The 13,570-nt window shown below is 43.2% G+C and overlaps 1 protein-coding gene across 1 annotated transcript in view; it reads left to right on the top strand.

Annotated features, from left to right (window-relative positions):
- acap3a (ArfGAP with coiled-coil, ankyrin repeat and PH domains 3a) overlaps positions 1-13,570 on the top strand; it is a 74,713-nt gene that overhangs the window by 15,298 nt on the left and 45,845 nt on the right. The window contains exon 2 of the mRNA XM_056273498.1: positions 11,408-11,465. Within this exon, the coding sequence (XP_056129473.1) occupies positions 11,408-11,465 (58 nt within the window). The remainder of the gene's footprint in view (positions 1-11,407; positions 11,466-13,570) is intronic.

Below are 13,570 nucleotides of genomic sequence, written 5' to 3'. Positions count from 1 at the left end.
CCAGTGATCCCCGTGTTGGTAGGCAATGGAATAGACCGCCATACCACCTGGACGCCCCATACTCATGTTTTAAGTTTTTGTATCACGTGGGGTTTAAAATAAATGTATTGTGTTGTGCATTTTCTTTGGATTATTGCAGTTTTCACATATTATTGTAGACAAGAGAGGATGGAGCCTGAAAAAAGGCAGTATCGAAATGCAAACTCTACAGTATGTGACACTTGATAAATCACAATATATAAAGAATTGGTGCTAAAAGTTTGTTCTAATATTGAATTGGGAGGCACCTGCCAATTCTAGCCTAATGGCAAAAGGTTGCAGCAGTCAATCCCAGTAAGGATACCACAGTTTAGTTTGTTGGTCGCTATACGACCTCAGCCTTCCTCCACAACTCTGCCCCTGTGTCCTCTTCAGGCCCTTGGCCAGTGGCTTAGTGTGGACACACACCCTCCAGCCACACGGGTTACAAATCCCCTGCCGATTCCCAGATAAGCCTTGGCCCTGGCCCCACCACTCCCACTGTTTAGTCCTCTGACTTTGACTGACAGCCCGGCGATACTAACAATCAAACCCCAGAGGGACGAAAAACAATAACAGTTCTTCTATCAGGTTATCCAAACAATTCGAGATGCTCTGAATTGATTATTTCTAATAGTAGCAACTTGAGAGGAACAGTCATTTGTCTGAGCGAGGGATCTGAAGTCACTTTTTTTTTTGTCTGAACGCTGAATGAAAAGCAATATTGTTCACAGGACATCTGTTCCAAAACTGACCCATAGTTATAGCTCGGAAATATTAGTGGAAAGGCTGACACAGGAAAGAAAACCTTAGCAGATCCAACTCGGATACAGAAGGAGGGGAAAAACATGGACTTTCTGCCGCATAAGAATGTTGTGAGTTATAATTTTGGAGCTCAGGCATATGCTTTTACGATTTTAAATCGTACAATGACGAAAGGTCTATCAATATTCTTGATGCACGCGGCTTAATTCTGCTTCATTCAACTTATAAATATGGCTTTGCTGAAGTCATTTACCCTTAAATCTGTCTGTCTGAATGGAGGCTAAAATTAGATGATCCAGATGTTTTGCCATTTGTGTGATGTGCAAATCCTTTAGCCAGACAGTTATATTTGGTTGGAGGTTACTTTTCAAGCATCACAAAATCTCCAGAAAACGACAGATGATTTAATAATTTCAGAGAAGAAAACAGCAAAAGCCTGTCACATCGTTTTTCCTGGAAATGGGCCTCGGGCTTTTAACACTTATTCGCATGCGTTACTCTTTTCTTTTTGACAACACTGGAGATTTTAATTTGCTTTGGTCTAAATCCGCACAATGTGTTTGTTGTATCCCAGGGTCATTTAACGTTATTTAATGTCGTCCAGTCCTGGCAGGGCTGATGGCGTGAACTCTGCATGGTTTGAATTTGAATTTAAAAAAGAGCGGGAGAGGAACTCTCAGCTGCTGCCAGTAATCACAACATGACTCATATGTCTCTCTCTCTGATGTGTTGCTCCCTTGCCGTGTGAAGGCTGGGTTGGATCCAGCACCGCGGCTGACTCTGGCTTTCGGGCCAGGGGCATCTGTTCTCTGTCGGTGGGGGATCGGGTCACTCTCACAGGGCCACCACAGGATCAGCATTCAGGGCACGACGGCCACATTTGATTGTGTAGCCTTGCATGTGTTTGTGTGTCTTTGTAGGCCCTCATGAAGGCTATTTGATTTGTTCCCATACTTTACTTTGTCCCGTTTTAAGTGTTCAGTTTTTTTTTCTTTTTCCAATTCAAATGTTTGTCTTTTTACCCATTTCTACTGTAAGAACGTGTATGTTATCGACTGCAATAATAAAAACCAGCAAAATGGCCGTCTAGCTTAGTTTTGTTGCTGTTGTACAACCCCCCCCCCAAAAAAAATAAAAAATAAAAAAAATTACATGAGTTTTAATGCTTGATATTGTGTTATCTTTTGGTGAGGGTTTTTCACAGCTTGGTCAGCCATATCTGCCTGTTGGCCACAACAGTTCTGTGTTTTTATTTTTTTGTTTTTTCAAACTTGCCGCCAGCTGGTTTATTCTTAATCTATTTGGCTGCTGTTTTCAAGATATAAGATGCTATGTGGTTTATAATTTTTCCTGGGAAATTCCTTTGAGATAAGCAAGTATGAAGGTGTTCATGATTTGGGTATTTGTGTTTAGCCACTGCCTTTTCTTTAAGCCTGCTGTGATAGAGAGTATTAAAAAAACGACATTTAAATAGGCATGCGATTCAATAGGGTTGTAGCTTTAATACTGTTCATGGTCAGAGGTTTTTCTGTCGATAATTTGGTTTTGCTAAATTGACATTACGGTTTTTATACTACATACTAGATCTATCTGGCGAGGGGCACCATCCACAGATCATGTTCAGATGAATGTTGGATCGGGATTTTTTTAATATTTGGAATTCTCCTTGGATGTTTGAATCCTTGCAGGAGTTTTGCAGGCATACGTACAGTTTTTGTGAGCTGCAGAAGTCTAGCTTTATTTGAAGGTCTTTCCACTGAAGAATGCGTCTCTGTTTCCCGCCCCACAAGCACATTGAGAAGATGGGATTCATGTGGTCAGATTAAATGGAAACGTTATCCTGTGTTTAGGGACCGCCTGCCTGGCTGCTTTACTGCCTTTCTGTCTGACTGCCTGTGAACTGTTGATTGTTGGACGGTGCCAGAATTAATGTGTCTCTCCAAGGGAGGGACTAAAAATATGTGCACATGTTTTTCAAGGTCCAAAAGAGACGCTAACTGTCTGAGAGCCATATTTTTGGCCAGGGATTTCCATTAGAGCAGAGAGAATACTTCATTGTATTTTAAAGTGTTTCCTTCCTATTGCTATGAGTTTGCCTGGCTGTTTGTCTTTCCATATCTCTACATCTTTACCGCTAACATTTGATAGTTGATGGCATCATATTTATCCATCATTAACTATCTTATGGTAGTATAGATGAACAGCTGAAGCAGAAGAAACATGAAAAAAGTCACATGATTGTCATACATTGCATACCATAATCTGATGAATTTGCAATGCTGGTGAACAGAGGGTAAAAATCAAGTTATTTAGGGAAACAAATTTCTTTTTTACTCTGTCAGTTCTTGTTATTTTTACATCAAATTTTTTTTCTGTTTTTTACCTTAACACTTAAAAGGGTTTTGACCTTTCTGCGATGGAAAAACAGACGTATCACACCATTCATTCCTTCATAATTTTTGGGGCGATGGAGGGGAGGGGGTGTCAGGCTTACGCCCAGGCATTGTGGGTGCAAGCAGGGATGGGAGAGGAGGTGCAGAAAGCAGACAGGCAAAAGTTCACCCACGAGAGGCAGCCTGGTCATCTGAGGTGAAACACTCATCCTGCCAGCAGTCTAGATATCGCCTTCAGGCGGAAAAAAAAATATAATAAATAAATAACAATTTAGTAGTGTTGATGTTGGAAAGGTCAGTGCTCAGTCAGAAGAAAGGAACATGTAAGGTTAGCCAGAGACGAGTCCCTCTTTCACTACAATCAAACTCCTCTGCTTCCCTGTCTGTTTCCTCTCTCTGCCTCGTCCTTTTGTCCTCTCTCTCTCTCCCTCTCTCACTCTTCGCTCTTTTACCCCATTTCTTGCAACATTAGGTGATAAAGGATTCTGTAAATGTGTTTTTTGTTGTTGTTTGTTTTTGTTTTGCTCTTGCCACCTGTAGGAAGATGAAACGTGTATGTTTACAGCTTTCGGCCAGACCAGTGTGAGCTCAGCTGGTTCCCACATGCAAATAACGGCTCCAAAACCCCATTCCAGTGTGTCCTTAAGGGAATTCTCTGAGGAGAAGATACAAAAAAAAATTGTGTATCTTTCCACAGTTTCAAACCCTTTCAGGTCTGGTAAACTGGTGGCTTTCTGACTTCAATCTGTCAGGGGGGAAAGCATAGGTCAACCGCTGCGTAGGCATCTGTTTTAGCGCAGTGGTTGGTCACAGATGCAAGGCTTTATGGGTACACTTGGCATTTTTTGTTCAGCAGCAATGATAGTGTGCCTTCTCCTTTTGAGTTAGAGGGCATACAGATGGAGGAAAGAATGACAGAAGAAGACTATCCCACATTTATGCTCATACTAGCGACCAGTTGTACCTTATTTTAAGATACTGCCAGACCAAATGCTGGCATTGCTCATGTGACAGCAGTACTCTTGTCAGTGTATGCCAACATCAGTTCCCAAGATAACAAATCCCCTGTTCAGGAAGACAAAAAAGTTTAATTAGACTCATAGACTAATGCATTGCATGATAGAACTGTGATCATCCGAACCCTTAATGGGGGTTGTTTGAACCATTAAAACATGTTGGTCAGTCGTTTACTCATCTGCATGCATGCATGCACACACATGCATGCACAAAAGTCTCCATTCTGTCATATTGTGCAGTTCAGAGGCTTCTCTTTGCTTACACGGTAACAACAACATTCCAACAATAGCATTAAGCCTTATAGAGTATGTTTCTTCAGTGCCACACATTTAGTTTGTTTGGCCTTTTCTATTTAATTGGTAAATTTGAATGTCTGTGCCTCATATAAATGTGGCTTATTGTGGTGCTTTTTTGACTTTCTGTGCAGACACAGGCATGGATGCTATGCTTGGCTACAGGCTCAGTACTGTCAGTGATTTATGAGGTTTCCAATTGTCGTGAGAGAGGGGAGACACATGCCCTTCTGTCTTACAGCCAGTTTCTTAAGAGCCAGCCTCCTCATGAGGACATGCCAGGTCAGGTAGTAGTTAGACCCATAGCCGTCACTTTAGTCAGCGTTTCACAGTGAGCCCTCTGGGGAGCGCAGGGTTTGGCATGCAGCCTGGTGGTTTTTGGATGGTACTGGATCAGGCGCATGCTCTTGTGTTCAAAGGATGAATGAAGTCAGGCAGACTTTGTTATTGGTTGGTTTATTGATATTGGATGATTGAAATATTGTGTTCTTTTTTTTTTTAGAGCTGATGATTCTGTTCTAGTGTCCAGACATATTTCTGTGTATTTATACCTAATTGAATATTCTCACCAGTGAATACTTGCAGTAAACATTTTCTTCAAAAATCCTCTGCCTATCCAAACCTTAGGCCCTAATTCACGAATATTGTAGTGCACAATTCGCCTCTGCAATGAGACTGAATGGAGTAAATGGTAAACAGTAAAACATGAGGTGACTATGAAGTGTTGTGCATTCATATGTAAACTGGCTTTGTGACCAGTTCATGCAACATTTTGCAGTTGTTGCTCCCATAAAAATGCTTTGCAAATGTTTTGAAAGGTGCTTTTGGCATGGGGTCAGACACCCAAATAGGCATAGAACCGCTCAGATTACTTTTTACAGTGGCAGCTGTTGTTTGCACATTACAAAGGATGATGCCCCTTATATCATTTTCTTCCTGTGCAGTAACCTTTCCAACTTTAGATTCATGTATTGACTTCCTTATCAAAGAAACACAAATTTCTTTGTCTCCCGTCTGCCATTGTGGAGCTGCATTAGTTTATCCTTTACAATTCTTCTTTTAAGGCTGAATACCGCCCAAACTGCACTATTCGCCAGATGAACAAAGTATACTGACAATGAAATAGTTTCCAATGAGATATTGGAGGCTTTTTTTTGTGTTTGTTTTGTATTGTTTGCCCAATCACTTTATTTGTAAATACTTTAGTGAGTAGGGTGCACGTTGCTCCTGTAGCTGAGGTGCTATTTGCTTGAATTCTTTTTGCGATCAGCAATATTTGTGAACTTGGGTCTTGGGCTCTTGAAAGTGAACAATTCCCGTACCGCGACTTAACTTTTGAGTAGAAAACATCGTGATAGACAAGTCTGGGACCTGGCACTAAAGGCCCCAGTTTGGAAGCAGCATAGTGGGAGTGCTGGTGGTCCTGTGGGTTACTGTATTCAGTCTATTGAATGAGTGGGTGGGCTGGGAGGGGGTTGTCTGTCTGTGGGTGTAGATGGCTATTACCTTGGAAACAGGGCTCAGTGAATGGCTGCTGCTGAGGTGATGGCTACAAACAAGTATCTGGCAAAGTGGGAAATTAGAGGGGGGTGATGGGGAACCTTTGCTTGTAGCGGAGCTGCTCTTTATCTCAGTATACATTAATGTGAGTGATACAAACGCTTGAGGCACTCATTTTAACCCTGTGGTGGTTACAGCATGGCCCATAAGCTACCCGAGTCTTTTCAGCCGATGACATCTTGATGCTCAGGTCCCCAGCATGGTGTAATTGAAGCATAAATGAGTAATTATTGCTGCAGCAGACGTGTCAGTTCTGTGAAGCCATTAGTACAGATGTGTGTGTTGAAGTATGTCTGAGGTTAATGCAGCAACACAGGCACACACACTTTAATAGTCTGGTGCAGTAATCTGAGCACTGCTTCTAATAAGGCTGGGCTCTTTTGCAATAGAAAGCATACCTATTGAAGTTTGAGGAACTCATCTAAGCTTTCAAGTAGAAAGAAAAGCCAGGGCTCGAACAATAGTCAGGATTTTTAAAGGTGTGTTGGGAAAGGTATTTTTGGAGTCATTTGAACTCCCGCATCCCAAGAGATGATTGGGTTATTATGGGAAAACTGGTCTGAGGAGGCTTAAAAGTTAGTTAAATGCAAGAGTGTCTTAAGTGATTAAAAAATGATATGGTGCCGAATGGATAATCACAATATTTTTTTTGTGTGGAGACACTGATATATAGTGTATAGATTGGTAAATATATTTGTAGTATTTTTTTGATAACCTGCATATACTGTGGAGTGTAGGAAGTTAGTGCATGAAAGCATGAAGCATTTTGCAATTAACTTGCCTGCTTTCTGCTCTGAAAACAGACGGTGCCGAGTTTTTGGTAAGTGCTTGGCATTGCATAGCTGGGGGCACCTGCCTGACCCTGCATTAGCCCATGTAGTGGTCTGTCCATGTAGTGGAGCAGGAGGGGGAGGTTAGCTGTACAGGGTTGGGGAATTAGGAACCATGCGGATAAGAATAACTTGAGCAAGGCTGCTGTTCACTGAAGCTGAAGGGAATATGGGGGGGAGCCCATCCCCCTCTAATTGTCCATTCAGCCCAGCAATCCAGCCTCAATTAGGGCACTAAAGCAATCAATATTCTAACAAAATGCTGTCATCTCCCAGACAGGAAGTGGCTTTGTCACAATGGGGCCCTCAGACATAAAGGGCCACCTTGTCTCCAGCCCTTAGTTACCTCTCCTCTGCCATCTTCTACCCACTCTCTTGTCTTCCAAACAACCTGTTCTCTTGCTCTGTTGATTTAAAGTCCTTCTTTTTTGGGTGTTGAATTGAACTGAGATTTACAATATTGAGCAGTATATGAAATGGCAAATGGCGGTTTGATGTCGAACACTCTGCTGATTACAGATGATCACATCAGTCCAGAATCTGGGCTGTGCTACAGGCTGTAGAGCCAGTGCACAGTGTTATCACTACAATGCTTATCAACCGATTGCTTTCCCCATTGGGCTGGCCTCCTACTCTTACATTTATTTGGTACACCCCAGCTGGCAGTGGGTTTGGAAGCCATGGCTAGGTTTAAGGGTCACTACCTGGACCCTGCGTCACTTCTCTCCTCAGGCTCCCACCTGCTCATCACCCATACAAGCCACCGGGCTGCACTGCTTGGGTTAACCCTCTAAAATGCAGCCTTCTGGGACAATTTGTGCTCAGCTGCATCGCTCTCAGCCACTCCGTTCCGAGACGACAATCCAGCTAGGCTTACAAATGAGTGATATAAATGAGGCTTCTTTATTCAAGCTGATGCCATGTGTTTTTAGATTGTCCAGAGATCATATTTGGAAAATATGATTATTTAATCACTCATTTCATTTCAAGACAAAAGGTCAGCATGTGTGTAGACTATTAATTCTACTTATTCTCAGTGAACCTGATCTCAGGATGTAATCAAGTGGCATGTGAATGGCGTCAAAAGGAGAGCTGGCTCATGAAGGAGAAAAATTGAGGTATATCCTGTACACCTCTGGAGTGTTTTGGCTCGGTAAAGAGCACCTCAGCCTGTCTGCTTTGAACGCTCTGTCAGCATGTCAACAGGCCAGAAACAGCCAGAGTTGAAGCTAGCTCAGCACAATCGCCACATTTATTATGGTTTTATAGTGTTCTTTAACTGCAGTCATCCATATCAGAAAGAGGATCCGAAGCTGATCCTGCAAACTAGCTGGTGCATGTAGCTTCATTCTAGCCAAACCTGTTAGAAACTTGTTTTGTGCAGATAAAGTGGGGTTTTGGTTTTCATGAGAGAACAAGTATTGATAATTGTATGTGTCATTAAGTCATGCTAGTAAATCAGCAATGCTGCTGGACTTTCTTTGTGGATGAGATTTGAACCTATGCTGAAAAATATTGAAAAAAATCAACATTGCCATGTATTTTTTTTATTTTGCATTTTTAGTGCAATATTAAAGAATAAAAGGAGTTGCATACATTCACCAGAAAAATGCAACTGTTAAATTTCATCGATCATCCTGCAAATAATCTATCTAGCAATGAGAAGGGTGATTTTTAGAGGGGAAATGAGGCAGTTGTCTGAGATTTAAGAAGTCACTGAATCAGACTAAATTTGTCAGATCTCAGATGCGTTATTTTTCTTCGAGAGTAGTCATAATAAAGCAGACCTTGGTAGAGTCTTGTTTTCTGTCAAGAAATCAGAATTCTAGCCTAAACTCACTGATGGGCCCAATTTGCCTCACATTGAATCCTTTGCAATGTGACAATTACACGTGTATATTGCAATGTCAGTTCTGAAAGAATATATTGTTCAGCCCTGTGTGAACTATAAGGTGGTTTGCTGCTGAATAACATAGTGTTTTGAAGAGATTTCAGTGGTAGTGGTTTTATTGATTAGCCCTTATGGCACCACGGTCATCACATGTCACAGCTGCCTTGGTGTGAGTCATGCTATTATCTAGCTAGCTGCTCAGTGTGTGGTGCGAGCAAGGGTCAGCTCATATGCACTTAGGGGACGGTTGTCATAGTTACTACGCTGGGGCGCCATGTGCATCCATTACAGAATACATGTGCAAAGAGACAGTGCACTCGGGGTTTGGGCCCTCGGGCCAACGGGTGCAGCTGTCACGTAAGCCAGAGCCCATTCACCAGGGAAAACGCATCTGGAAGGTTAATATCTTGATGGTCTCTCACCATGTTCACCCAGACTGGGTCAACTTCACTTCTGGGGTTTGCGCTGCAGAGGAGAAGCACATTCAAAACCTGGTTTGAGATTGTGCATTGGTTATACAATTGTACATTGGATTTCATGAAACGATACATGTCGTTTGTCCTTATCTGTAACATGGATTATTTCCATCTGTAGCAGCAGGACTGATCATCAAAACGTGCAAAATGTTTCTTCATGCTTTTTTCTTTTTTTCAACCAACAAGACCTGCAGTGTTTTCTATCTTAAATGGGTCACCCCTGTAACTTGTGTGGCTATAGACACATGGGAGATAGAGGAAGAAATGTGACATTTCAACAGCAGTCCCTGTCAGTCTGTTGTCTTCTAAAAGACAGGGAGAACAATCTCCATTGAAATCAGGGCACCTTTAAGCTCAGCGTTATCGCATATTAAAAGGGCTGTTTCAAAAATGACATCAGCTATGAAAACATCATGAGCTGGCTCACTGCAAGATTATCCCTGGGTGTGGTTGGCTGAACAGGGCGCAGTAGGAGATCAGTTGAGGTTATGATAACATACACTCATACGTGGAATAATATGGTATTGATTATTTAGGTAATGTAACTTCCATTTTGCGTGAGTCTGAGCTTTTGACAGATATTTCCTCTCCAGAGTATCCCCCCCCACACACACACACACACACTTTCCATTTTAACGGATATGGCGAGAGCAAAGGCAGTGGGGGTGGAGTGGAATGAGAGAACACGTGCCATCCTTCCTCCCCTGAGCCTGCTGCAACCCAGCCAAGCAAGCCAATCCACCCAAGGCCATGATGGGAGGGAGGGAGAGAGCGAGAGAGAGGGGTGAGTTTATAACATCCTGCTAGCCACTTATGGCCGATATATGCCACAGATGCTCTCATCAAAAACCAACTGTGTATCACTGGAAATCTGCAGGACCATCGCCTCTCTTGCTATTGGAAAACTTTAGACATGTTTGGTTGAAGAGAGAGAAGGAGAAAGGAAAAAGCATGTGTGTGTGTTTGTGTGTGTGTGTTCTGCTTACATGGACAAAAACCATCCAGAAGCGTGATGTGAGACAGTGTATAGATCATATTCACACTCCACTGAAACCATGCAGTCCCACAGGGCACCGGGAAGAGCAGATATGGGAGGATGGGCAGCAGATAGAGATAGCATGTCAAAGCGACGAGGGATGACAAACCTCCCCTGACCATAGATCCATATATAATCCACTAACTCCTCTTTACTTCAAGCCTTCAGATAAGTATGAGGAGAAACTGACCCAAAGCTGTAGTCTCCAAAGAGTGATGCTTTTAAGGGAGACATCAGCCAGTAGTGGGCTGCTTAAAGCTGCTATGAGAAGTTTTTCCCTAGTCTCAATTTGGTTTTAATGTCTCTATGTGACCGATATAATCAAATGAGACCATCAGTGAGAAGATTTGATATTGCTATGTCACGGTCCCATCTTCATCTCCAGCTGGATTCCAAGCAAAATCTGATGAAATGATTCACGGCACATTTTCGGGCTACATAGCCATAATTAGAGATACATTATCTCATCATCGTATATCTTTCACATACCTGTTTTTCTTAAACACCGCGATATTGCTCATTCTTCTCTTGAAAACAAGTGCACGAGCCACCATTGGGTGAATGTAGATCTTTGTAACAAGAGGAAATGCTTGCGTGAAACGAAGTCGTTCTTCTGCGAAACACTGCCGCCCAAACTCCTCGTAGTAGTTTGAATGTAAACCTCTTTCCCTCAGATGCAGCTTGGTGTGGTAGTGGGTAGGTTGGCTGAGGTTTCAGCTAAGGCAGTGAGCCACGTTTCTCTGACTTTGGGAAGACCTGTCTCTTGTCACTTTGTTTTGACTAAGCAAAACCGCTTCTGAGATGGCGTCGCCGTCATTCGATATGCTCTCAGCAGTACGCCCAAACTTCTGCCTCTCATTGCTTTAACATGTTTTGGTTTGGCTCCACAAAACTCAATGTCACTTGTAGATTTACAGGCTGTCATCATGCTCTCTATGGGCATGGGCAATCAGAAGCAGATTGCTGAATGGCTCAGCTTTCCAGCAGAGAAAAAGAATGGCTTTAAAATGTCATACCGATTGAAGATGCTTGTTTGGGGACCAGTAAAGACAATGGAGTTGCTATTTGTCATTCATAATTTAGAAAGTATGGCTGCACTAACAATTTCTCATGCTTTTTGTTTTTCAGGGCAAACATTGATGAAGTGGAGACGGAGGTTGTTGAGATTGAGGCAAAGCTAGACAAGGTAAGACACGGGATCAACTGATGAGTCTCACTGAGGTGCATAGTACCATAATGAATGGGTCACTATGGAGCAATGGTGATGGGCCAATAAAGGCAGTCTTCTCAGTCAGATTTAATGACAGGGATAGGTCGTAAAATTTGTTTTTAATGGCTAGATTTGGTCCAAAGGACCAATAGCATTTTCATTTTCATATCCTGGAAATGGGATGAATAGGGGCATCTGGTGGCATGGCAGTCTATTCCGTTGCCTACCAACATGGGGATCGTTGGTTCAAATCCCTGTGTTACCTCCGGCTTGGTGGGGTGACCCTACAGACACCACCCTTTTTCTCCCCAATTGTATCTAGCCAATCACCCCACTCTTCCCGAGCCTTCCCAGTCACTGCTCCACCCCTTCTACTGATCTGGGGAGGGGGGCAGACTACTACATGCCTCCTCCAATAAATGTGGAGTCGCCAGCCGCCTCTTTTCACCTGACAGTGAGGAGCTTCGCCAGGGGGACGTGTCATGTGGTAGATCACGCTTTTACCCCCAGTTCCCCCTCCCCGCTGAACAGGCGCCCCGACCGGCCAGAGGAGGGGTTGGTGCAGTGACCAGGGCACATAACAACATCTGGCTTCCCACCCACAGACACGGCCAGCTGTGTCTGTAGGGAAGCTCCACAAAGCCAGAGGCAACTTGGGGATTCAAACCAGGATCCCGTGTTAGTAGGCAATGGAATAGATTGTTACGCTACCCAGACGCCCCCTGGTTGTAAATATGTTTAATTGAAGATAAGACTCCTCACACTGCTTGAGAAAGTTGTTGATGATTGGCTGTGGCTGGTCTCATTGTCCTGGAGCCGAATATCAATAACAGAGTCATCTGCATACCACACCTGCTCTGACACATATTTGTGTAAAGAATAAATAATAGGAGTGAAAGCACACATCCTTGTGCGGAGCCAGTGGAGGAGCAAACTTGGTCAGACAGGATTCCATTCACCCTCACTCTTTGTGTCCTATTAGTTAAAAAGTCAAGAATCCAGCCCACAAGATAGTTACTTAAGTCATATTGTTCTAAAAGCTTGCTTGTTTGGGGTTGAATTATGTGAAAAGTGTAGGAAAAAATGAACAAATGGAAGTCTAGCATGAGACGCATTTCCCTCCAAATGTTTAAAAAGTAAGTTGGGGGGCGTCTGGGTAGCGTAGCATTCTATTCTGTTGCCTACCAACACGGGGAGCGCCTGACCGATTCCCTGTATTACCTCCGGCTTGGTCGGGTGTTCCTACAGACACAATTGGCCATGTCTGTGGGTGGGAAGCCGGATGTGGGTATGTGTCCTGGTCGCTGCAATAGCGCCTCCTCTGGTCAGTCGGGGCACCTGTTCAGGGGGGGGTAACCGGGGGGAATAGCGTGATCCTCCCACGCGCTACGTCCCCCTGGCGAAACTCCTCACTGTCAGGTGAAAAGAAGTGGTTGGTGACTCCACATGTATTGGAGGAGGCATGTGGTAGTCTGCTGCCCTCCATCGATTGGCAGGCGGGGTGGAGCAGTGACTGGGATGGCTCGGAAGAGTGGGGTAATTGGCCAAGTACAATTGGGGAGAGAAAGGGGGGAAATTAAAAAAAAGTAAGTTAACCAAAGTGACTTTGGCATCCTCTACTCCTCTATGAGGTCATGATCCCCAGAATTGGACAATACATCAGTAGCAGCATGGTGATATTCCCAGTCTTATTAATACTTATGAAATTACAATTTTGACCAAAATGAATATACCTGTAGCTGTAAGGAGTAAGCGTTTTCTTTTCATGAGCTCATGCAATGATTTATTGCCACTGAATATTCAAAGGCCTATTATAATCTGAGAATTTACTCACAGCAGAAACTGACATCTTTCTCTTTAATTCATCTGTGGGCTCAAAAATACTCTCAGGCGGTGAATCAAAATGTCTTCCTCCTGCTCCTTCAAATGGCATTTCAACGCAGCAGCACAGAAGCCCAATAGAACCGAATGGGTGCTGTTGTTGGTGGCGGTTTCCAGTTTTATTTACTGTTGTTCCCTGAGAGGACTGTTCCAGAGAAAGTGTATTTAATTGTCACTGCTAATTCAACCCCTCTTTATTG

The sequence above is a fragment of the Lampris incognitus genome, chromosome 2 (assembly GCF_029633865.1).
Source record: "Lampris incognitus isolate fLamInc1 chromosome 2, fLamInc1.hap2, whole genome shotgun sequence".
NCBI lineage: Eukaryota > Metazoa > Chordata > Actinopteri > Lampriformes > Lampridae > Lampris > Lampris incognitus.
Note: the sequence above shows the minus strand (reverse complement) of the source record. Positions and strands in the feature narration are given on the sequence as shown.